The sequence below is a fragment of the Tripterygium wilfordii genome, chromosome 13, assembly GCF_013401445.1.
Source record: "Tripterygium wilfordii isolate XIE 37 chromosome 13, ASM1340144v1, whole genome shotgun sequence".
Taxonomy (NCBI): domain Eukaryota; kingdom Viridiplantae; phylum Streptophyta; class Magnoliopsida; order Celastrales; family Celastraceae; genus Tripterygium; species Tripterygium wilfordii.
In genome coordinates this window covers 1,847,280-1,870,992 of record NC_052244.1, presented here as the reverse complement: position 1 = coordinate 1,870,992, position 23,713 = coordinate 1,847,280, and the positions used below count along the sequence as shown (strand labels likewise).

At 37.0% G+C, this 23,713-nt stretch overlaps 6 protein-coding genes across 8 annotated transcripts; 3 read left to right on the top strand and 3 right to left on the bottom strand.

Moving 5' to 3' along the window:
* The first annotated feature begins 133 nt into the window (after positions 1-133).
* On the top strand, positions 134-1,508 carry LOC120012330 (E3 ubiquitin-protein ligase PUB24-like). The gene has a single exon (XM_038863695.1). The coding sequence runs from the start codon at positions 216-218 to the stop codon at positions 1,431-1,433; it is 1,218 nt and encodes a 405-aa protein (XP_038719623.1). The 5' UTR covers positions 134-215; the 3' UTR covers positions 1,434-1,508.
* Positions 1,509-6,489: 4,981 nt separating this feature from the next.
* Positions 6,490-7,994, top strand: LOC120012979 (E3 ubiquitin-protein ligase PUB23-like). Its single transcript, XM_038864564.1, has one exon. The coding sequence runs from the start codon at positions 6,582-6,584 to the stop codon at positions 7,809-7,811; it is 1,230 nt and encodes a 409-aa protein (XP_038720492.1). The 5' UTR covers positions 6,490-6,581; the 3' UTR covers positions 7,812-7,994.
* Positions 7,995-10,162: 2,168 nt separating this feature from the next.
* LOC120012981 (dof zinc finger protein DOF3.5-like) lies at positions 10,163-11,758 on the bottom strand. 2 transcript variants are annotated; one of them, XM_038864567.1, is made up of 3 exons: positions 11,617-11,758; positions 11,337-11,389; positions 10,163-11,152 (listed from the first exon to the last, which is right to left on the bottom strand). In XM_038864567.1, the coding sequence occupies exon 3, from the start codon at positions 11,118-11,120 to the stop codon at positions 10,356-10,358; it is 765 nt and encodes a 254-aa protein (XP_038720495.1). In that variant the 5' UTR covers positions 11,121-11,152; positions 11,337-11,389; positions 11,617-11,758; the 3' UTR covers positions 10,163-10,355. The 2 variants fall into 2 exon arrangements, with proteins under 2 accessions (XP_038720495.1, XP_038720494.1); XM_038864566.1 differs by lacking the exon at positions 11,617-11,758 and having other exon boundaries at positions 10,163-11,182; positions 11,337-11,431.
* Positions 11,759-11,789: 31 nt separating this feature from the next.
* Positions 11,790-14,155, bottom strand: LOC120012980 (33 kDa ribonucleoprotein, chloroplastic-like). 2 transcript variants are annotated; one of them, XR_005471333.1, is made up of 5 exons: positions 13,567-14,155; positions 13,357-13,458; positions 12,355-12,663; positions 12,063-12,259; positions 11,790-11,969 (listed from the first exon to the last, which is right to left on the bottom strand). XR_005471333.1 is itself a non-coding variant. In XM_038864565.1 (4 exons), exons 1-4 carry the CDS (start codon positions 14,002-14,004, stop codon positions 12,131-12,133), a joined length of 978 nt encoding a protein of 325 aa, XP_038720493.1. In that variant the 5' UTR covers positions 14,005-14,155; the 3' UTR covers positions 11,790-12,130. The 2 variants fall into 2 exon arrangements, 1 of the variants encoding a protein (XP_038720493.1); XM_038864565.1 differs by having other exon boundaries at positions 11,790-12,259.
* A 4,418-nt stretch (positions 14,156-18,573) lies between these two features.
* On the bottom strand, positions 18,574-20,708 carry LOC120013718. The gene is made up of 3 exons (XM_038865621.1): positions 20,387-20,708; positions 19,159-19,269; positions 18,574-19,061 (listed from the first exon to the last, which is right to left on the bottom strand). Exons 1-3 carry the CDS (start codon positions 20,690-20,692, stop codon positions 18,750-18,752), a joined length of 729 nt encoding a protein of 242 aa, XP_038721549.1. The 5' UTR covers positions 20,693-20,708; the 3' UTR covers positions 18,574-18,749.
* Positions 20,709-21,010: 302 nt separating this feature from the next.
* Positions 21,011-23,654, top strand: LOC120012289 (putative phosphatidylglycerol/phosphatidylinositol transfer protein DDB_G0282179). The gene is made up of 4 exons (XM_038863637.1): positions 21,011-21,199; positions 21,335-21,436; positions 22,262-22,422; positions 23,323-23,654. The coding sequence occupies exons 1-4, from the start codon at positions 21,106-21,108 to the stop codon at positions 23,584-23,586; spliced, it is 621 nt and encodes a 206-aa protein (XP_038719565.1). The 5' UTR covers positions 21,011-21,105; the 3' UTR covers positions 23,587-23,654.
* The last annotated feature ends 59 nt before the right edge of the window (positions 23,655-23,713 follow it).

Here is a 23,713-nt window from a genome sequence, read left to right as displayed (position 1 = left end):
ACCTACAGAGAGACCTGATTAACGGTACGAAAATGGAAAGGCACATGCATGCAAATAATACTATGACCAGAAAGAGTAGACCAATCCAACTGGGGGCAGGACCACCAATTTTGTCAATAAATTGGCCGCAATCTCTTACCATTCCCAAAACAAACACAAACTTCTCCATTTACAGAGTCTCAAGATTATCATCCCCGGCCCTAGAGTTTCCTTTCATGGATGATATTGAGATTCCTCAGTATTTCATCTGCCCTATATCTCTCCAAATCATGAAAGATCCAGTGACAACCATAACCGGCATAACCTACAACCGCGAAAGCATCGAGCATTGGTTATTCACCTGCAAGAACACAATCTGTCCTGTCACCAAAGAACCCTTGCCAAGAGAGTCAGATTTAACCCCTAATCACAACTTGAGAAGGCTTATTCAATCATGGTGCACAAGCCATGGCGTCGACCGGATTCCGACACCGAAACCTACTCTAAACAAATGCCATGTCCTTCAACTGATCAAAGACCTCTCACAACCTCACTTGCAAATCAAAACACTCAGGCAGTTGGAATTGTTGGCCGCAGAGAATGAGAGGAACATAAAGTATATGGAGGGTGCTGGGGTGCCTAAGGCCATGGTTACATTAATTGTGAAAATTTTCAAGAGTAAGCAGATTGAAGGCCTACATGAAGCTCTGAGTATCCTTCACTTAATCCGGATTAATTCATCAGAAGCCAAGCTTATCCTCCACGAAAACGATCAAATTATCGAATCGTGGACATGGGTTTTGATGTCCAACAATTTGAACAACAATATTGCAGTGAAATCCCATGCTTTGTCAATACTAAAAAGACTTATTGAGGAAGGGAGTTCAAGCCTGCTAGAGAGACTAAAACCCGAATTTTTCGACGCGATTGTTGGTGTTATCAGGGAGAAGAAAGTCACACAACAAGGAATCAATGCAGCTCTGAATGTACTGTTACATGCTTGTCCATGGGGAAGGAATAGAGGAATGATGGTGAAATCCGGGGCGGTATTCGAGCTAATCGAGCTCGAATTGGGTTCACCGGAGAAGAGAACAACAGAACTAATATTGGGTGTTCTATTCCATTTATGTTCTTGTGCAGATGGGAGAGCAGAGTTTGTGAATCACAGAGGTGGCATAGCAGTTGTTGCTAAGAGGATTTTGAGAATCTCGAATACGGTGAACGATCGTGCCGTTTTGATCCTTTCATTGGTATGTAAGTTCTCTGGGACAAAGTCTGTGCTTCAAGAGATGTTGGAAGCTAAGGCTGTGTCAAAGCTTTGTGTTTTCCTTCAAATTGATTATTGTGATTCTTTTCTCAAGGAGAAAGCAAAGGAAATTCTTAGATCAAATTTTGATGAGTGGAAGAAAGAACCTTGCTTTGATTCTCTTGCTTTAACAAAGTATCTTTACTGATTTGTATTGAATTATATTGTCCCAAATCATTTGATGAGTGGAAGAAAGAGCCTTGCTTTGATGCTTCTGTTTTGACATTAATTATCTTGCTTTGATGCTAATTACAGTTTATAAACAAATTTGCAACTTTAGTTTTCCTAAGCCGCTACATAGAAGTTTTTGTCATTTGAACATCTGAAAAAGACCTAAACTCGAGCCGTCAGGCTTGTACGCACATAAATTTCCCAAGGGATGACAGGATAAGTTGGGCTTAAGCTCAGTGTGTGACCACAAGGGTATTGCTTCACGTGACAATCGAATTCAAGATCTCCTGCTTCCATACGATTTGGTCTTAAAGGGATTCACCAACAAATTTATATATCACCCAAGTAGTTGCTTTTGGGCACACGACAAACGCATGTAGTGGCAAAGTTTTGATCTCGTGTTTGGATGCACCATAAGCAACAAAGACTTTGTAACCAGGTTTCTTGCCCTTCGGAATAAGGTTGGGGACTTAGGGTCGGCATGACCTTGATCCAAACATCAACTTGATATCTATTGCGCAAGCTGAATGTTCTGGATGTTTACCGTTCAGCTTGTGAGGGGTGTTACACGAGTCACATGTACAGTAGCATCATGTATATATTGTGTATATGTATTGTTTACTTTTAGGCGGGAGACTTTCTTCTTGTAGGGTTACTTTTGGAGCCCTTTTACTTGTATAATACAACTTTACAGTACTTTATTCTTTCTCTTAGTTTATGTATCTAGGTCTTGTTCATTTGAAAGATAAGAAAACATTTGGGTTCTTCCATTTCTCTGGTTCTTTCTCTTCTTTCATTTCTTGTGGCATTCAATTGTTTACAGTAGAAGCATACAAGGATTAGATCAAATATGTAGCGGCTCTTCTGGTGTGTTATTTTGAAAATATGGCACAATGTCTCACATTCTCTCTTACCATGCATGGTGTGGATCATTCTCGATCGGCTTCTCTCATCATCTGCTTTTAGTTCGCGTGGAGTTGTTTCGATCAATTCCTAGCCTTGTGGTGCCATTGTTATTGATACCAAAAGCTCCATCGAAACACCGAAAAATGACTAAATTTGAGGTTTAATTAATCACCAACACATGCATACATGTAATAAGATAACTTATTACCTCATATGCAGGAACTTTAATTCGTGTTTACACGAACATTAATGTGTGAATCTTCAAAAGACATAATAAAATACAATATATAATTGTCAATACGCGGCCTGTGTAGAGTTGCATAGGTACAATATAAAAGGTCGCAAATTCAAATCTTACAAATAGACTATACATATATTAGGCGTTGGTAAAATATGCGTACATACTGTTTGTTCTTGACCCGCCTAATACGAGAGAGTTTTATACACGAGCATGGTTTACGTTTTTCACAATCAATCAACTACTAAACATGAATATGACAAAGTCTTTTCGTATAACCCAAAATTTTGGTGCGTTGAATGCGAAAATAACGCACCAAATTGAGAATATTTGTGGCCTGGATGGAAGTTAATTAACAACAACAAAATAAACAAGAAAAGTCAATTGCTTTCAAATTATTGCTTCTTTAATATAACCATTTGAAAATTATGGTTGTTGGCATGATGATAAATTAATAATAAACCAAAATCATATATTTTATTGAATTTAGGTTGAAGAGGATGACACCAGGACCACCTTATTAATTAAACATAATATTATGTAATTTCGATCTGTTTTAATTAAACATAATATTATTAATTGCATCATGGGCCCAAATATCAGACGTGGAACATAAAATTTAATCCAAGAATGAGTATGGCAAATTTGAAAATTCAAAGTCCACCTTCTACGTTTGTGGTCGGTTTCGACTGTGAAAAGAGCATGTGGTGACAAAACCACCACAAAATTCTGTAAGTATTTATGATGCGGATGAAAATCGAGATAGACTATATTCTATTTGGATTCGGATCGACAAAAAAATTTCATAAATTTATGCTCCGTTTGTTCCGATGAAAATCAACTTTTCATCAAAAATTTATTATGAAAAAACAATTAATTTCTAGTGTTTGAAAAAAAAGTTGCTAATATTTTTCGATGTTTATTTGGTGAAAAATGTAAATTTAAAATAAACAAACAAATCGCTACAATATCATGGATACAGAGTTACATACTCTAAAGGTATGTATTAAAACTTCATAATCAATAAGCTAAAAATATTATATCAGGCATATTAATTATAAACACATAAAATTACAATCATGTGCAGTGATGGATAGAGCTGAGAAAGAGGATTGAAAAATGACATACCCTCTTTAAAATAGAATGTTATTTTCCTTAGATTAGAGTGATTTCTTCATGATGATTTTTAGTTGCTTTTCCTTGATCTTATTAATTTCCATCAAATAAACACTGAAAAACATAAATATAATTTTCCAAGATTCTATTTTCCGTGAAACAAACGGAGCTTTAGTTTTTCTTGTTATAAGTAAAGTAGCATCTTTTCTGAGTTTTTGTTTTGTTAGGAATAACCTTTTTAAGCATATGTTTTTCAATATGAGTTGTTTAGAGTTTGGTTAAAGTTTTTCTATTTAAGGATTGTGATCTCCAACGAAAGAACTCATTTTTTATTGAATAAAATTAAAAGACGCGCCGTCTTTGACTTCCAATCACTTTGTTATTTCTAAAATCAGTGAATCGAATCAACATATTTAAATAAAACGTTCATTATTCATCACTGCCCTTCATCAATTTTTGAATTTTATAACATCACTTCATTAACTTATAGGACAAAAACACCACAGAAATTGATTATTAACGTAAGAGAGAGAATTCATGGCCAGTATATATGGAGTCTAAAAGAACAAGATAAGGACAAGCCAGCTTTGATCCTCAAAAGCTTAGGCTTTTATATCCCCATTTTAGTTGGTTGACTAGTTCTAGTTGGCTTTGAATTTATAATGCATGCACCACCGTCTTCCATGCATGTGTATACAATATCTACGTATATGTGCATGTACACGTAAATTACATGGGTGTAATGGCGGCTGCTTCCGTCCCTGATGACTACTATTTCTCAGATATGAGATAATCTCCACATGATTCAAATATGTCGACGTGTCCAATTGTCCATTACCGACACCGACTTGACAAGTCAACTAATTTGTATTTGTAGCAAGATTGTCGGCCAATTTTTATTTTTATTATTTATCATTTTCCTTAATTTTCCTTTTCTCCTATAACAATTAACAAATGTGTGGTTCCCATTTTTATTATGTTTTATTATAATCATTTGATTTTAAGTGAGTAAAGTTGGTGCGCATGGGCGATCCCTTTTAATAATGATACAAAAAAATTGGATTTTTTTTTATTTTATCAAAGTTTAATTGCATAGTATTTTTGTTTCGTAATGAGTTTAAAGAAAGTTTATAAAAAAAACATACTTTATTTCTCATTTTTTATTCCCAAGAATAGACCAAGCGTAACTACAGGTCCAATCTAGTGGCACCAAATTATTGGTGGGTCAAAAGCGGACAAATATTTGATGATTCATCATTTTTTTAAATAAATACCCAATATTTTTGCCACTTTCAATTTTATGAAAATTTCCTCCATTGACCAAACTAACCACTTGTTTGTACTATTATTCATTTTGTTTTATATATGAGAAGTTGCGCCCACTAACTCTCAACTTTGTATTTACCATTATTCATTTTTTTATATATATATGAGAAGTTGCGCCCACTAACTCTCAACTGTGCATTGGATTAGGATAAACAATCTATAAGCCGGCTCAATAGCATGCAAATTTTGTTTTGTTTTTTTTTTTTTCTAAAATACTACAGAGAAATCGAAACTTGGGCATATGTGTCTAACCCAGTCGATTTTCAATCAAGCCAACTCTTGTTGGTCATGCAAATTTTGTTGGGTGTGCACTAGATACACTAGTAAAGTTATAATAAACTTGTGTAATATTCTATAAATCACTCATATCATGCAAGCACATGGAAAAAAAATTTCATTTAGTTTTTGTAAACTTGGAGAAGATATATGATAGGTTTCCTAGAACAGTAATGTTGTGAATTTTAGAGGAGAGAATTTTCGATTAGTTATATTACTATAATCGAAGATATATATGATGGAGGAGCAGTATATAGTGTTAGGACTAATGGACGAGTTACATGAAAGTTTCCCATCGCATAGATTTGCATCAGGGTTAACACTAAATTCACCTCTTTTTGTTATAGTGATGGATGAACTCACATGACATTTCCAATATGAGTACCTTGGTAAATATTGTTTGAAGATAAGTTGCGAGAAATCGTTTAAGATGGTATGATATGTTCAACATATAGATGACAGTACAAAGGTGAGGAAGATCAGAGAATTTGAAACGAAGTGGAAGACCTAAAAAGATATGATTTGAAATAGTAAAAAATTATATGAATTAAATAAAATTTGATGAATATATGATCTTTGATAGAATGAATGGCGAAAATGAATATACTTAGTAGAGTCATATCAATTTTCTCATAAGCTTATGTAACTGATGCTAAATTTTTGAGATTAATACTCGAATCGCGATGATTGTCTCTCTCCTAACCTAACGGTAGCATAAATTGTATGAATCCAGTCAAACGAGCAAAAACTAAGTAAAACATAGAGAGTGCAATATATATATACACACATACATAATATTATATATATATATATAAAACAGCAGCCAGCCCAGAAACCTACTCACGTCCCCACTAAGTTTTGTCGGCACCCACAATAGATAATAAAAGCACGAGGCGGTTGCCACACGAACTTAACACATATATATTCCACTCTACGCAAAGAAAGTCAAAAGGGTACATATACATAATACAACTATATCCAACTGTTCTTTCATTCATTCACCTCATTAATATGACCAAGTAAAGTTTGTCATCCAATATTATTAGCTTTGAAAAGTCATCCCTTAAAATGTCAAAAGCCCATACATTTTCGGTGTTTTGACTTTCTTATTTTGAATCACCCGTCACAGACACATCATCTATATATATATATATAACCCCTCCTCTATTCCCTCATCACTTCAAACCAAACATTTCCCAACTTCCCAAACCTACCAACTAATCTCAACTTTCAAATTCTCTTGTTCTCAGCTTCTTAATTTTAATGGAAGATATTGAAGTTCCTCCGTTTTTTATATGTCCAATTTCGTTGGAGATCATGAAAGATCCTGTCATAGTCCCGACCGGGATAACCTACGATCGGACAAGCATCGAGAAGTGGTTGTTCTCAGGAAAGAACAACACATGTCCTGTCACCAAACAAGTTATATCCTCAGATTGTGAGGAACTAATCCCAAACCACACTCTTCGACGCTTGATTCAATCATGGTGCATGCTCAATGCTTCTTATGGCATAGAAAGGATTCCAACTCCAAAGCCTCCCGTCAACAAAACCCAGATCACAAAACTCATCAATGATGCCAAAGCACCACTTCAACAAGTTAAGTGTCTAGGGAAGCTACGATCAATCGCGGATGAGAACGACACCAACAAGCGATGCATGGAGAGTTCAGGCGTGGTTGAGTTCTTGGTCTCAATCATAAATAAGTTCAATTCAGTTGTTCTTGAAGAATATGGAACATTTGAGGTCACAAGACCAAGTGATGAGGCCTTGAGCCTTCTTTACAACCTCAAACTCTCCGAATCGAGCCTCAAGAGGCTTAATGGTCAGCAATTCATCGAGTCCTTAACACAAATCATGCAACGTGGGAACTATGAATCGCGATCATATGCAGTGTTATTGTTGAAATTGATTATTGAAGTAGCTGATCCAATGCCACTCATCAACTTGAAGCCGGAAATTTTCGAAGAAATAGTTCAAGTATTACGTGACCAAATATCTCACAAGGCCACAAAAGCAACATTGCAAGTACTAATTGATGTATGTCCATGGGGGAGGAATAGGATCAAGGCCGTTGAAGCCGGGGCAGTCTCGATCTTGATCGATCTTTTGCTCGAATCGACGGAGAGAAGGCCTTGTGAGATGATGCTTAGTGTGTTGGAATTATTGTGTCAATCCGCGGAAGGACGGGCCGAGCTGTTGAAGCATGGAGCAGGTCTAGCTATTGTATCTAAGAAGATACTTAGGGTTTCAAAGGTTGCAAGTGATAGAGGAGTGAGGATTCTGTATTCGATTTCGAGGTTTTCGGCTTCTCCTAGTGTTGTTCAAGAGATGTTGCAACTTGGTGTTGTGACCAAGTTGTGTTTGGTGGTTCAGGTGGATTGTGGAAACAAGACAAAAGAGAGGGCTAGAGAGATCCTGAAATTGCATGGTAGGGTTTGGAAGGATTCCAATTGTTTACCAGTCAATCTGCTCTCTTCATATCCAGCTTGATTATTTCTTTTTGTTTTTGTACATAATCTGTCGATGAAAAGTAATGTTAAAGCAGATGATAAAATACCACAATTGTAATATATCTATCTATATATGTATAGATGGATGCATCAAATAAGGATTTCTCTCTGGTTTGGGGAAATCAATGATTACTTGGGAGTGATAACTCAATTCATATACCAATTATGTTTTTTTTTCCTACTTTCTCTTTTCATCTAGCTGAGCTGAAGTTTTGAAATCATTTTAATTCATAGAAAAACAAGAAAAGGAAGAAAAAAAAAAAGAAGGAGATTAATTAATTAATTGCGAAAAGAGGATGCAAAGATATGTCAATGAAAAAAAAAACTTTATTTTCGTCATTATTGTTTGTAATCCATCATGTTGAATTGTTTATATTAATTATTACCACTTATTTTGTTGTCCTAAAACCTTATTAGTAATTGATAATGTTGCAAAAATACTGGTTTTAATCAGCTAGAAGATTCACACATACTTTTGATTTTTATTCCATATAATTCTTCCAATAAACGAATGAATCGTCTTACATTTTCATTTAGCCAATCGAATACGACATATTAATTACTTAAGCTTTTTTTTACTGTAATTAACTTAATTTGTATTATATTCCAATCAATTCAACAAATAATCATGGTATTCCATAATGAGGTGACACTATTCATATCGATTAATGCAAATATATTTTTTTGATAATTGAGAACGACAATATATAAGTTTGACTTTTGAACATATGATATAAATAGGTCTAAAGTCGAATCGTCGTCAAACCTGTATACGTAGAAATATCACATCTAACGACAAAGTAAGTCGTAAATATTATTTGTTGCATATATTAGTATAACACACCCTAACGTGCAAGGCGTGTCCGAATGAGAAGATTAAAGAACACATGTGTAGTAAACCAACTTGATATATGCTGGCTAGCTATATATGACCGTTCAACAATTCAGACCACACATTATGTATATATATGACATGTTTTAGAAGCAGAAAAAGAAGTTTGACTAATATTAATACTGGGTCAGTTGAGTGGATCCACTATGTGGCCACTGGCCAATAAACCGCAGATTCTATTGGCCGCAACCATTTTTGAATCCACATACACCCCCTGATTCTCCCTTCCTTTTTAATTTGGTCAATCTCAATTAATGCTACCACAATTATTTTTTTTTCCAAGCCAATGATAGTTTATTTATTATTCTGCATTAATGAAATGTGGACTGCCAAGTCCAACACCGTCACCAATATTTTTTCAAAAAAAAAAATTGTTTACATTTTCAATAGTGGACGAATTTTGGGCTATATTTATTTTATGCTGGGTCTTCTGTTTGGTGAAAAACCAAGTTGAAAATTTTCTTAGAAAAAAAAAGAAGAAGATTATTTCTCCAAAATTGACTTGAATTTGTAATATAATTAACGTTGATAATAAATTCCTAGTGACCCTCATTTAGGGCCCACACTCACCTAAAGCAGTAGCCAGTCCAAAGGCAGGCATCACTTTGGGCCCTTTGTTGTTTAGTTTTGGTCTTTTAAAGTATGTGTTAAAACCAATGGGCTAGGCCCAAAATAGATGGACCCACCATGTGTCTTTGTCATTTACCTCAAGACCCAGACAGACTAAATCTAACGGCGTCGACAAATAAGAAAAAGTATGTAATATAATATAAAAGTATACGGTTTGAATGCATTATTATTATTATACAAGTTGGAGAGTTGGACTGGGTTGTGTGTTTTTGTATTAATTTTTCAAATATTTTGATTTTATCAAAGTTCGATAAAATCATAGCCTGCGTGCCCACCTCTTCATCGGATCATGTGCTTATCATCTGGGATCATGCAATGCACGAAGTTTGATATTTTCTAACTTCTAGATCACCTCTCCATATCAAAAATTAACAAAAACTTCTAGACGAACTATGCTTTAACAATCTAAACTAATTCTGTCACACCCCGTTTCGAGTGGGAAGCCAAAAAGGTTGGACGAAAAGGTATCGAGTTGGTAAGTTATCAAGTTAAGATGAACAGTGTTCTAATTCCTCATCGCAGAGGATGTGAAATTTAATATAAAACAAGATCAAATCTTGTAATTAACCTAATAAACGTATTTTATGGGCGAAAGGGCTGTTAAAAATTCCCCATTAAGATTGTAGGATATTGAAGTATGACGTCTGCATGTATGTAGAAACGCACTGTAATATGGTGGATTCTTTGCGTCATCACCATGCATGCATCTCTCTTTTGTGTCAATGAATACCTGTCACGATGTGAGATTCTCATCACTCCTCTCAAGCTCTCACAAATACAAAATTATCATAAAATAGAGATGTAAAACTGTCAAAGACAGAGATCTAATATGATTAAATATCCAAAATTACTTTTACCATATAGTGTATGGGAACTTGTTATATTAGTACTTGATTTTTTTTAACCGATAATGATACCACACAAGTTTATCGATATGGGTCTAAACTCATGTCGTCAAGTCCGCAAGCATAGAAATTTCTCACTGGCCAAACGCCAAATTTCTCATGGCCCGGAAAAAGTATGATTACTAGGTAAGTCAAATGAGCTCCAATTATCAAACAATAGATATGGGTCTTGTGTTTCTGCTCCAAGCATTGGCTCCTGTATGGTGCCTGTTAAGGCCGTATGGCTTGACAGTGCTGTTTGAGAATCTGTCCAGAACATCTCTTGACACCCAACAGCCTCTTCACCTGGTAATGGTGGCAGTCCATCCATTCTCACGCTTTCATTACTTGAAATAAACTCTTGAATTCTGTTCTGCTGATCCAGAGGAGTATCCATGGACAATGTAGGGTTCCCAACAAGACCAATATTACTGTCTGGAATTTGAATTGTAGAGTCAAACTCACTTGGCAAAGCTGCCATTTCAACCGTACTCTTGGGTTCCGGTGGTGGTTGATTCAAGAAGTTTGCGTAAACAAGAGCAAGATCGATGTGGGATCCATCAGGCAATGTAGAATTAATAGAGCTGTTGGAAGAACATTCAACCATGGAATTGTTATAACTTGTGGAGTGTAATCCATGATCGGTAGTAGATAGTCTTAAGGCAGCAGACTTTCCTCTTCTGTTTTTCCGGCAACCACCACCGACTGGGACGTTCCGTATAGAGCCTCCTTTAGTCCAATACCTCCTACAGTCCTTGCAGAAGTACCTTGGTTGAGTAAGGCTGTAGTTGTTGTAGTAGCAAAATTTAGTGTCTGAAGAGCCACAACGAGGGCAATTTGGTGATATCTGATGATCAACATTGGACTTCCATCCTTGCTCCATCGATGCCCTGCATACTCCCTCTCACTCTCACTCTTGTGGAGATGTGAAGAGTGAGAGATGAACTGGAGAGAACATGTAGAGTGAGTAAATTTAAAGTTCATATATATATGACTAAGGACATGAATGATTTGTGGGTTTTGCACATGAGTTTGCATTAGTGGTGGATTATTGGAAATGCTTATGCACACAAGAGATGGTAGCAGCGTAGGCTAATACATCGGTGTCGGTGTTAGTCCGGCAATGTGCCTCGATGCACCCATTTAGGTTTCCTGCAAGAGTAGACATCCCATGTTAGAAAATTACAACACCCCTTCTAACCTTAGAAACAAAATTAATGTCCAGTCTCTCATGTAAAACAGTAAAACCCCCCACCTTATTTAGTGAGTTTTTCTCCTGCATCCTTGTCAGTTCATGGTTCAGTGAACATTTATAATGATAATCAACAGATATCTAAAATTTGGAACTTTAGAAAAAGATTTTGAAATTGTTTCAATACCATGTAAGGAACTCAATGTAAACTGATTGCCACTGATAGATTTGGAGTGCATTCAAGGCAGATTCTTGCCTCCAATGCTGTTGATTAAGCATATACAGATGGCTCTCTTTCCCCCATAATTGGCCAAGTAAAAAAGGCTCAGTAGACAATAAAATTAGCATAATAGATAAGAGTTTACTTGTGAATGTTGCTCATCTCATATCAAACCGATAATTGTCGAAGAAAAAAGAAATAAGCCAAAAAATTCTGTAGAGAGTAGAGTAGTCTGCTTACATACTTGCCATATAAAAAAAGACAGGTGAATTTTACTCTGCTTACATATTTGCAAGTCCTGTACGGTGCATGACCACACACTACAAGATAAGACTAATCGGTTAGCCATCTATTCGCCAGCTGATCTGCATGAAATATTCTCGAGAGTAGAGTAGTCGAAGGGAACTAGAAACCTTTGTGATAGTCTCTTCCTGCTCCACCCAAAAGCATATGCAAACAGCCATCCTGCAGTTGTCTTGCTTCAATTGCTTATGGTAGAAAGCAATTCACTGCTGTCCATATCGGTTTCTACATTTTCTTCTGGTGCTGGAGGAGTAAGAGGGGGTCTAACTGTAGCCAGATTTAATCGTAGTGGCCGCCCTTCCACCTCCTGATGGCATATTTTGCACAAAAACTGATAATTAGAAGCCTATTTATTGTCAGAACAATTTAAAATGATGAGTTTGATCACAAGATCTGTCCTACCACTCCATTCATGGCATTTAAGACTGATTTGACGTGCTCAGCAGATTCAAAAGAGACAAATCCATAGCCTCGAGATCTTCCTGAATCTCTCTCATAGACGACTTTAGCACTCAATACACCAGGCTGGTTTGCAAAAGCGTCTCTAAGGTCCTCAGAAGTGAGGCGCCAACCGAGATTTCCTGCATAGATCTTGTGAGGACTATCTACGAAGTCCCTGTTGCTCTTCCGTATCCTTGGTCCCATCACCTCCCTCTCACCTCCCTTAGGAACTTCCGAAAAGTTAACTTTCACAGTGCGACCTCCAATTTGCTGTCAACATTGGCACCATTTACATTATTGAAAATGACTTTCTCCATGGTATGATGTCAAACATCAAGGAATTTCAAACCTCTATCACCTACGAAAAAACAGATACTCCGACAATGCACTGATTCATTTCATTTCTCATCTTCTCATTTTCAAAAAATGCAAAATTCCATTTAAGTACAGTCTGTGCAAAACATGGCACAGTAATTCAGTAACCTTTAGAGAAATATTCACTAAGGCTTCTATTGAAATGTTCCCCATAAAGATAGTCACTGTAAATTCAGATCATCCATTATTAGGAGGTTTCCCTATGAATATAGCAAGCTAGCTCAAAGTTTTATCCTACAACCCTCACTTTAGCTGCACTGATATCAGACAAATATTCATCCGCAGTTCTGCTAAGCTCTGACTGATCCATCTAATAGTTATGGTGATTAGGCAGTGCATTGAGCACCTGCGACCGTTTAGCTTGTTATGCAGATTTCTTATTAGTAGCTGCAAAATGAACACTCAAATCAAATGGGTGATCCTAATATCACTGATGCGCTCATGTAGTAGTGAATGCATCGTTTAATTTAAGAACTTGAGCATCTTCAGCTCCACCTTAATTCGCTGAATCAAACTACAAGTCTACAATAGAGTAGCAGTCAGGACTAAGATTAACAGTCATAATCAATCTATTAAGAATTCACTTACAGATCCAGTGAACATCCTAATAGCTTCTTTGGCTTCTTCAATGCTCCCCATAGTAACAAATCCAAATCCCCTGCTCCTATCTGTTACTCGATCGTATATAATCTACAAGAAATACTACGTCCCATTAGAAAATAAAACAAAAAGATGAAAATAAAGTAAGAACTTGAACTCCAAATTTTCAAAAAAGCAAGAAAAGCAAATTGAACTAACCTCCGCGGAGACCACACGACCAGCCTCCCTGAAAACCTCAACCAATTGTGAAGTCGTCATGGAGTAAGGCAAGTTTCCCACATAAAGCCTGCCCTCTCCATTTGATTCAGATTCATTTTGTTCAATTTCTCCCCCTCCTCCTTGTTCCTCTTCAAATCCTTGTGTTTCTGTTTCTGGGTCCTCTTCTTCTTCACTTGTGACATTGTTATCGTGTTGGGTTTCTTCAGAACTTTCAAATGCAACTGCTGCGGCAGCAAAAGTGGATCGAAAATGGGGAAGAGCGAAGAGAACGGGCGCAAGGACTTGGGGTGCGAGAGTTAGGGGTTTAAGAGACTGTGGTTTTGAAGGGAAGTGGGTGGGGAGTAGTGGGAAGAGAGAGTGAGAGAAGCAGAAGTTTGAGTGGTTAGTGTAGAAGAGTGAGGAGGAAGAAGCAGCCATTGAGAGGCCAGGCGGGTACGGCAACTGATAATTCCCTCTTGTTTCTTTAAGACAGAAGGAAAAGATGATTAGCCGATAGGGTTGGATATTTGGGCTTTTATGTAATTTGCATTTGTGGGTGTATACGTATATGTTTTTTATGAGGCTAAAATTGGTGTATATATGAACATGTAATTTGCTTTCGTGGGTGTATATATGTATAAATCATTGCAAATACATGTACTCATCGGGATGATTTTGTTTTTACAAAATACAGGTAATTTTTGTTTCCATCACTGCTTAAAATTATGGTAAAATTTGTTTGCTTTCCAGTTTTCATACTGTTGATCAGTAACAAATATGACTACCCTATGAAATCACCAATGTACGTTCTGTCACCTCTCCTTGCACCAACCAGGGTCCCATTCCATTTAGCATGTCGTGCAAATGATAGCCGAGTTGGCCATTACCTTCCGGTAGAACCGGCAACCGCGTTCATGGCAGCCGAGATTGGCCGGCAGTTAAATGTCCCCGTTTGGTAGTGAGTTCAGAGGCCAAAAATGCACCTCACACAACTGCGTTTGTCGTTGAATTCTGTTTGGGTGTGTGGTATCCACTAACCTCATTGAGGTTTCGTAGGAAGCAGATCAAGGGTGTGGTGGGCGAAAAACGTGGATTTTCAACACGTGAATCCGTCATTTACGTAAATGAAATGTCATTGTTGTCCTCTTAATATTATGAGTCTACCCTCAACGCTAACAACTATTCCTGCTCACTTTGAACGATATCCGCCGCTGCTCAGCACCTCCATACTCTAATCTATGGTATGATTCAGGTACTTTTCGAAGAGTTTTATCTTCTTAATTAATTTTTTTTGTTCATCAAGTCTTCATATCCATTCTTTTAACATAAGTTCCGTTTTGATTGACGAATATAGCGTTGGGAACGTGACATTAGCTTCGGATTGTCGGGTTCGTTTTAGCAACCAAACTAGCTAGATCTCTTTCGAAACTACATCAGATGAGTAGTATTTTCCTCTCCATTAGATATTGAATCTAGGTTCTTAAATTTTCTTCTTTGGTATATATTGAATCTAGGTTCTTAAATCTTACTATTCATCTTTTGTATTTTCCTGCATGTTATAGTTCCTATTCATTATGCGACTTTTTTTTTGATTGTGTAAACTGTTATGCTCTAGCTTCAAAAAAATGTTTTGATTATATGTAAATTACCATGTATGTCTGAGATTATATACTACTATTTAGTTGTCTTTAATGATTAAAAATTCTAGATTAGGTACAAATGAGTGAACTAACGAATGAGGTATGTGATGAACCCCCAAGCATAGAATGCTAATTGGGAGCTGACTTTGACTGCCATTCGACAATCCCGAAGTACATAGAAGAAGGCGACATATATTTTTCATACTTTAGGGATTGCATCGGGGCAATTGATGATACCCACATTCATGCGACAATCCCAAATGATGATCGGACACGATTCATTAGGCGAAAAGGCGTGACCACTCAGAATGTGATGGCGGCATGTGACTTCGATATGTTATTCACATATGTGTGCGGATTAGGAGGGATCGACGCATGATTCACGAATTTTTAGTACGATTCTCGAAAATAGAAACTCCAAGTTTCCCCACCCTCCCCTGGTAAAGCGCACAACATATTTATTATAAACTAATATTTTATTAATATTTCTTTAGTCAGTAACATTAAGTGGACCTATATGTTACAGGAAAATATTACTTGATAGATTCAGGATATCCGAATCAAAGTGGATATCTAGCATCGTATAAGGATCAGAGATATCATCTTAATGTATTCCAAAATGGTCTCCATGTATCGACACCACGGAAAGCCTAAAATCATGCTCACTCGTCTTTCCGATCGGTTATTGAGCGCACATTTGGTGTGTTAAAAAATAAGTGGCACATATTATCAACAATGCCCTCTTACATTGTTGATAATATGTGTCACTTATTTTCTAACACACCAAATGTGCGCTCAATAATTGATCGGAGAGACGAGTGAGCATGATTGAAGGCTTCCCGTGGTGTCGATACATCGAGACCTTTTCGGAATACCTTAAGATGGTATCTCTGTCCCTTATATGATGCTAGATATCCACTTTGATTCGGATATCCTGAATCAACCAAGTAATATTTTTCTGTAACATATAGGTCCACTTAATGTTACTGACTAAAGAAATGTTAATAAAATATTAATTTATAATAAATATGTTCGTACGCTTTACCAGGGGATGGGAGGGGAGGGTGAGGGTGTGGAAACTTGGAGTTTTCATTTTCGAGAATCGTACTAAAAATTCATGAATAATGCTCCGATCCCTTCCAACCCGCACATATATCTGAATAACATATCGAAATCACATGCTGCCATCACATTCTGTGTGGTCACACCTTTTCGCCCAATGAATCATGTCCGATCATCATTTGGAACTGTCGCATGAATGTGGGTACCAACAATTGTCCCGATGCAATCCCTAAAGTATGGAAAATATATGTCGTCTTCTTCTATGTACTTCGAGACTATCTTCTTCTATGTACTTCGAGACTGTCGAATGGCAGTCAAAGCCTACTCCCAATTAGCCTTTTCTGCTTGGGGATTCATCACATACCTCATTCGTTGGTTCACTCATTTCTACCTAATCTAGAATTTTTAATCATTAAAGACAGCTAAATAGTAGTATATAATCTCAGACATTGCAGGCATACATGATAATTTACATATAAGCAAAAAATCAAAACATTTATCTGAAGCTAGAGCACAACAGTTTACACAACTAAAATGGAAAAAAAAAAAAGAGTCGCATAATGAACTGGAACTAGAACATGCATCATCAAAGCAAAATACAAAATCAATTCCCACAAAAGACGAACAATAAGATTTAAGAATCTAGATTCAATATCTACTGGAGAGGAAAATTTAAGAACCTAGATTTAATATCTAGCAGAGAGGAAAATCAAACACTAACCCAACTACTCCTCTGATGAAGTTTCGAAAGAGATCCAACTAGTTTGGTTGCTGAAACGAACCCAACAATCCGAAGATAATGTCACGTTCCTAACGCTATATTCGTCGATCAGAATGGAACTTATGTTAAGAGAATGGATATGAAAACTTGATGAACAAAAAAAAACTGATTAAAAAAATAAAACACTTCGGAAAGTATCTGAATCATGTCATTTACTGGAGTATGGAGGTGCTTGATGGAGAGAACAACTGAGCAACGACGAATATTGTTCAAAGTGAAGGAGTAGTTGTTAGGGTTGGGGTAGACTCGTAATATTAAAAAAATTAAGAGGACAACGATGACATTTCATTTACGTAAATGACGGATTCATGCGTTCCGTGTGCGTTGAAAATCCACGTTTTTCACCCACCACACCCGTGATCTGCTTCCTGCTAAACCTCAATGAGGTGGGGTGAGGCTAGTGGATACCACACACCCAAACAAAATTAATGTTCACTATGACACTAACTTCTCCTAACGCACCAGACTTGCATAAGCCAAGCAGCAAGAGGATAAGGATGGCAAAGCACTGGAATATCATCTCTCTCATTTTGTTCTACTGGTGTTGCAAATTTAACCCGTCATGGTTTCTTAAAGATACAAAACTAGGTTCTTTTAGTATTAGTTTTTCCATTCAAGCAAAGCAGAGACCAGCTACCTCCTCCCTTTCTTGTCTTGCTTTATGAGAACATGCAATTTTTGTTGCTTTGGCTAATAAAAAGGAAAGGAACCAGAATGCACTGTATAGTCTACTCCCAACAACAGAGGAGAGAAAAACTTGCGACAGGAACAATGTCTAAATTACAAAAAACAACTTAATAGGGCAAACAAATATGTATCCATAAATTTATTCCACAATTGTACCAAAAGTATAAAAGAACAGGATATTCCGGATGACCACACGAATATCCACAATATATTATTCCAGAAAGTCAGGAACAAAGAGTAATGTTGAATATTAATGTTATTAGCTAGCAGACATCTCTCATTGTTCTAATCTAGGTACAACAGTGATTCATAAAACAAAATCTAGGTACAATAGAGAATAGTGACATTACTAATAGCATTAATATTCAACATTACTGTGTGGCGGACTCGACAACTCTATTACTAGGAAGGAGAATATCAATATCATTAGCAATAGTGACAAACTAACATCCAAAGATAGATAGGATATAAGGAATTACTATAGGACAGGTTGTGAATGCCAAATATGATAAGTGCATTAACATCCAAAGATAGTTTAAAACTAAAGAAAAAACTCAAAAGATTTCGGCTAAACCAATTAAGGAACGACGGCAGAATTCCAATATAGATCATTCAACTCATGCCTCTGAAGCTTGCCATAATAGAAAAATAATTGATCAAAAAGTACTTTGAAAAAAAAGAAAAAGAAGAAAGAGTCTGGAACCATTCCCATGCATGCATAATAATTTGTATGCCAGTATGGTTTCTATCCCTATCCCCACAACTTAACACAGAATTCAATCATGCTAGATTCTATCTTAAGAACCATAAGAGTGTCAAAAAGGAGGCAAACAGGACTGACAAGAATAGGAAAAAGTTACAATCATCAAGTACCGAAATGTACACATCGTGAGGTCAAACAACAACATGCAAAATGAGATAAGATTCTGCAGGTAAACCAAAGATAGAGGACTCCCAAGGTCAAAAGGTAACAACATGCTAGTAGGAAAATTTTACAAACAGAACACATACCATTAAAAAAAATTGTTATACTGGCTGGTGAGAGAATCCCTAAGATTTGAATAAAGGCTATAAAGTGAATATTGGCGAAGGTTCTCCACTTCATACCAAGAGTTGAAAACAGAAAAGTGCTTATCTGTGCCAGAGAATGCCAATTGTATTCCAAGGCTGCAATCGACAGAACCTCCATGGTTTTTGCAGCTTGATGTTCTGATTGCACAATCCTGACCATTCAGACAAACAAAGTTAGAGTTTCCTGAACACTTAGCACAACCGTCCCTTTTCCAATACAAATTTTGCAACCTGCCCTTCTTAAACTCAAGAACCTGCAAAGACAAAATATCAATAGATTTCACAGAAGTTAAGGGTGGTAAAAATTGAACTTAAGATTAAGATTCGTGAAATGAGGACTTGATCACTTACAAGTGTAAAGCTGGTTACAGTGTATGTACCGTTTGCAACAAAAGCAGGGATCATAGACCTTGCTGCATACTTCCGACCAGCAAATGCAACCATATACCCACCATATGAGTCCTGGGAACCACAGGGGATTAAAGAAGATAATATTCCTATAAATGTACTGATAATTTTTTTTTAACATGTCAAATCACTTTGAGAGAGAAGTTAGTTGTTGAATCGGCTAATTCAGCTTGTCAGAAATGCCAAAATTTTGAAGGCTGTGTGATATCTTGCAGGGGGGAAAGCTAAGCACCACAAAAATCTTCTTCCAACCTGATTTTTGAGTCATTGTTCCATGCCTCTAAAAGTAGTTCCTCTCCTGATTTTGAGCGTGCGTTATTTTATATGCTCCCCAATCATATTTTCAGAAACAATAGAAAGTGTGATGGCGTTTGGAGGCGGATTTTTGAGAAAGACGATGGGCAGAGGACGGTAGTTTCAGCCAAGAAAGCTGTTAAGCTCCCTCAGAACCAAAGCTCAAATCCGCCATAAACCCACCAAGCACAAAACCCGTACCATTATGCCATCAAGATTAATATGAAGGGCTAGAATAGCAGGGCACCCCATAGAGTACCTACAGGTTTTCCAGAGGCACTGATTCAGACTGCACTTCCATATTTGCCTCAGCCCGTGCAATTTAGTAAGTAATGAATGAGAAAAGAAGTCCTAAACCTACTCTTTTGAAACAAAAAATTGATGGCTTATGAAAACAAGCACAATCAAATTTATCTTAAACAGCTCCCATTTAGCATCCAAGTCACGGCATTATAAACGTACTAAGCAAACCCTTGCTTCCCAGATGCTCCCCATATATTGTTAAAGCTAATTTCACAGCTAAAGGAGTGGCAACCACTTTGGTTTGTATAGCAGAAATTTCTCTAAGTCTATCTTTGAGTCTTCCACACAAGAACATCAGGATGTTCTTCAAGTTGAATATCTCTCATTACTTTCTAGCGTAATGGTGAATACCAGGGCAAGCCACAGGATATTACCAGTTAATGAACAAGTACGTTTTATAAGTAACACATCGCAAAATTGTAGTGCCGTTAACAATTCATAACCAAAGAAGTACTTATGCAACCACTCCAAACCCTAATAAGTTTCAATTGAAGTAAATCTAAGCCAAAAAACGACAATCAAAGCAACAACTACACAAAACAAAACCCTAGCAGTGAAAACCCTAAATACTAACCGGGGAGAAGGAGGATGTGTTGACGGTTAGGAGAGAGATCTCGTCAACTTTTGGACGAAAAATGGCAATCTGAGAGTTCGAGGATGAGAGGGAAAGTCTGCGGTCGCAGGGAGACAGCTGCTGGGAACTATTGTAGAAGAACGAAGTCCTCGACGCAAACGCGATCGCAAACGTGAACCCGTCGGACGCCTGCACAGTCGTGTCCCCGCACGGGGAGTAGACGTGGTTGTTGTCGCTCGATTCCACCACCATCACCATCAAAAGAACGATAACCGAGACGACGAGTCCAGATATCGTCGTCGCCATTGCCGGTATATTTTGGCTACTATCTGCGATCTAAAAATGATTATGCTCGCTTTTCGAAAGACATTGTGGATGTGAATTAAATTAATGAATAATTAAGGTCCAAATACCTAATACTATATTAATTACAGTTTAAGTACCATATAGACCCTAATTATGTTAAAGAACCAAAACGGAGCGTATAATTGCACGAGAACTTGAAATTTACGCCAAACCTAACGGTCGTTGACAACTGTCACCAAACATAATCGGACCATCTAAACCGTTCATTTCACCCCTTGGCACTTTTATCAAACGGCCCAAATCACATGATGTTACAATTGAAGTTTTGTCATCCGAAATCATCTCTTCGTGCGATCTCTCTCTGTCACCTTCGCGACTAAGAAACCTTAGGTTTGCTTAAGCTTGCAGAGACAATGGAGATGATTCAGTCCAATCTGATTGTTCCTCTCTTTCTATCGCTTTGTTTGATGGTTGCTTTGACACGAGCAACAGATGTCAAGTACTGCGGTATGTTTCATTGAATCCTTACTTCATCATCAATTTTGTTTTCTGTGTTTGATTTAACACAATTACAGCGATCATGAAAATTTGGAACGAATCATACATATAGATAAATGTTATAGTTGGGATTGATAAATGCAGATAAGAACACTGAGTATAAGGTTAAAGTGAAAGGAGTAGAGATTTCTCCAGATCCAGTGGAAAGAGGAGAATCAGCTTCTTTCAGCATATCTGCTACTACAGGTATTTCTCTTATCAATTTCCCCAAGTTGATTGTCAATTCTGGCATACATGATTGAGTTATTTTTGTTTGAAGTAATCTTTGATCCATAATTTTGTGCCTGCCTGAGTATGTTTTGATTGCGTAATTGCTTCTGTTTGAAGATGTTATAGAAATCCTGTTGGTTATTATGGATGTTCTCTTCCATGCAAAGTGCGGCTTGTGTTTGGCTAGACTGGCATATGTCATTTTTTTAGTGATGTTGATGGTTTCTCGTTTGACTTCAAGTTCAGGACATCCTAGAGTTAGGAAGTAATATTGAAATGCAATACTGGATAATCTTGTGTATGAGAGGGATAGAACGGGTGATAATACATGTTCTTCACTCTCTTTGTTTTATTCGGAGGGAAGGGAAGGGGAGGAGAGGAGAGAAGTAAGGCTAGGCTCTAATCCCTTTTTACTTATTGATTAGCTTAGTGATATGACTGATAAGTGGTGGAAGTGAGGGAAATATCAAGAAAGAATTGAATCTCTCTTTCTACTTACTTGACTGGTAAGGAGGAAAGAGAGGACTCAGGAAGCATCCTATAAAATATGATTAAGTCTGTTTTATACAAGCTACACTAGACTAGTAGACTGTGCTACTGAACAGTTTATGCTACCAAAATTTTATTCACTGTTTAGTGCTGTACAGGAAAGTAAATTTTATGTTCAAGCTCTTGTACACTAACATTTTCTGAATTTTTGTTTCCATGCCATATTTATAGAGAACACATAATTCAGTATGAAGCACAATTTCGGTTCCTGCATGTGATTACTTCTTGTGTTCAATTATGCATGGTATGCAGATGAAGCAATCTCTAGAGGAAAATTAGTGATTGAAGTTTCATATTTTGGGTGGCACATCCACAGCGAGACTCACAACCTCTGTGCGGAGACATCTTGTCCTGTTTCAATTGGGGATTTTGTTGTTTATCATTCACAATTGGTACCCGGATACACACCACCTGTAAGTAATACCCCTTGTTTGACTGTTTGGCTGTTATTTTGTGAGCACAGGTATCTATTTTTCCGTTGTTCTTATGATGTTTCTGTTTGACTAATCAAAAGAAATGAGAAATCAGCTTACTTTAAGAGCACGGGTACCTGGTGATGTAAATGTGATTTATTTAGTAAAATAGATGACGCCTGAAAGGGTTTGACAAGTTGGCCAATCAAGCATTGCCTATAAGTCTATAACCATTAGTTTAGGCTATCTTAGCCACTAGTTTGTCTTCCTCATGAAAATGACTTGGCAGTTGCAATCGTTACCATGTTCATAAGGGCCTTGCAAGATTTTGTATTGTAATGGCTTTCCATACTGTCATTAGCTTTCTTTCCAAGACAAAATCATACAAGTCAAGTATATTCAGCGAGCTCTCAATTGCACTTACTGTCATCTAGGATTATTTGTTTATAGAGTTTTCCAGCCAAATATGTGGCTGGTTTTTTTTTTTTTGAATGTTCGCAGTGGTGTTGTAAGCTGTAATCTTTCCTTCCAATGTGGGGAAATTTGAAGGGTAGGAAGTAGATACCACGTTGGCCTCTCAATTTATCTTTCTTCAATTGTTCCATTGATTCGCTGAGATAACATATCGTGGGTAACAGATTATTGCTTTACTTCATAGTAATAATCAGCAACTAAATTAAACCTTGCAAAATAAATGGCTTGTGGGCTATTTATCCCCAGATATCTTGTTTATAAGTCATCTCTGGGTTAATTTACAGAGTTCAAGCCCTTTATGCTACGTGACGGTGGATTTGTCAAGCCTTGTGCGATATAGAATTCTTTTTCATGAACTGAAGGGAAAAAGTATCTGAACTATATAGCAATGTTTGATCCTCAAAACAAATGCCTATCTTTTTGCAGGGTTCGTACTCCCTCAAAATGAAGATATATGACGGAAACAAAAGTGAGCTTACTTGCATTGCCTTTGATTTTGCAATCGGGTTTGCATATCTGTGGCTGCTAGTTAAGTGCTACGAAAGAAGTTATCGGCTATTGATAAATGGTTTGTATCTACAGTTCATACCTTGTACCTTCTCCCAGCTTTGCTGGAATATCTGCTGTCCATGTTGGTATTATTCCCAGCAACATGTTGCTGGATATATCTTAAACGTCCTCAGTACATGACTCTCATGAGGATCTGTAAATGCCTATTCTGTTTTCAATGATATTTCTGGATTACAAGATTGCAGTCAGTCCTGTCATTTCAAATTCTGAGAAATTGCATAGAAATACGGCTTCTGGTATAAGGTTT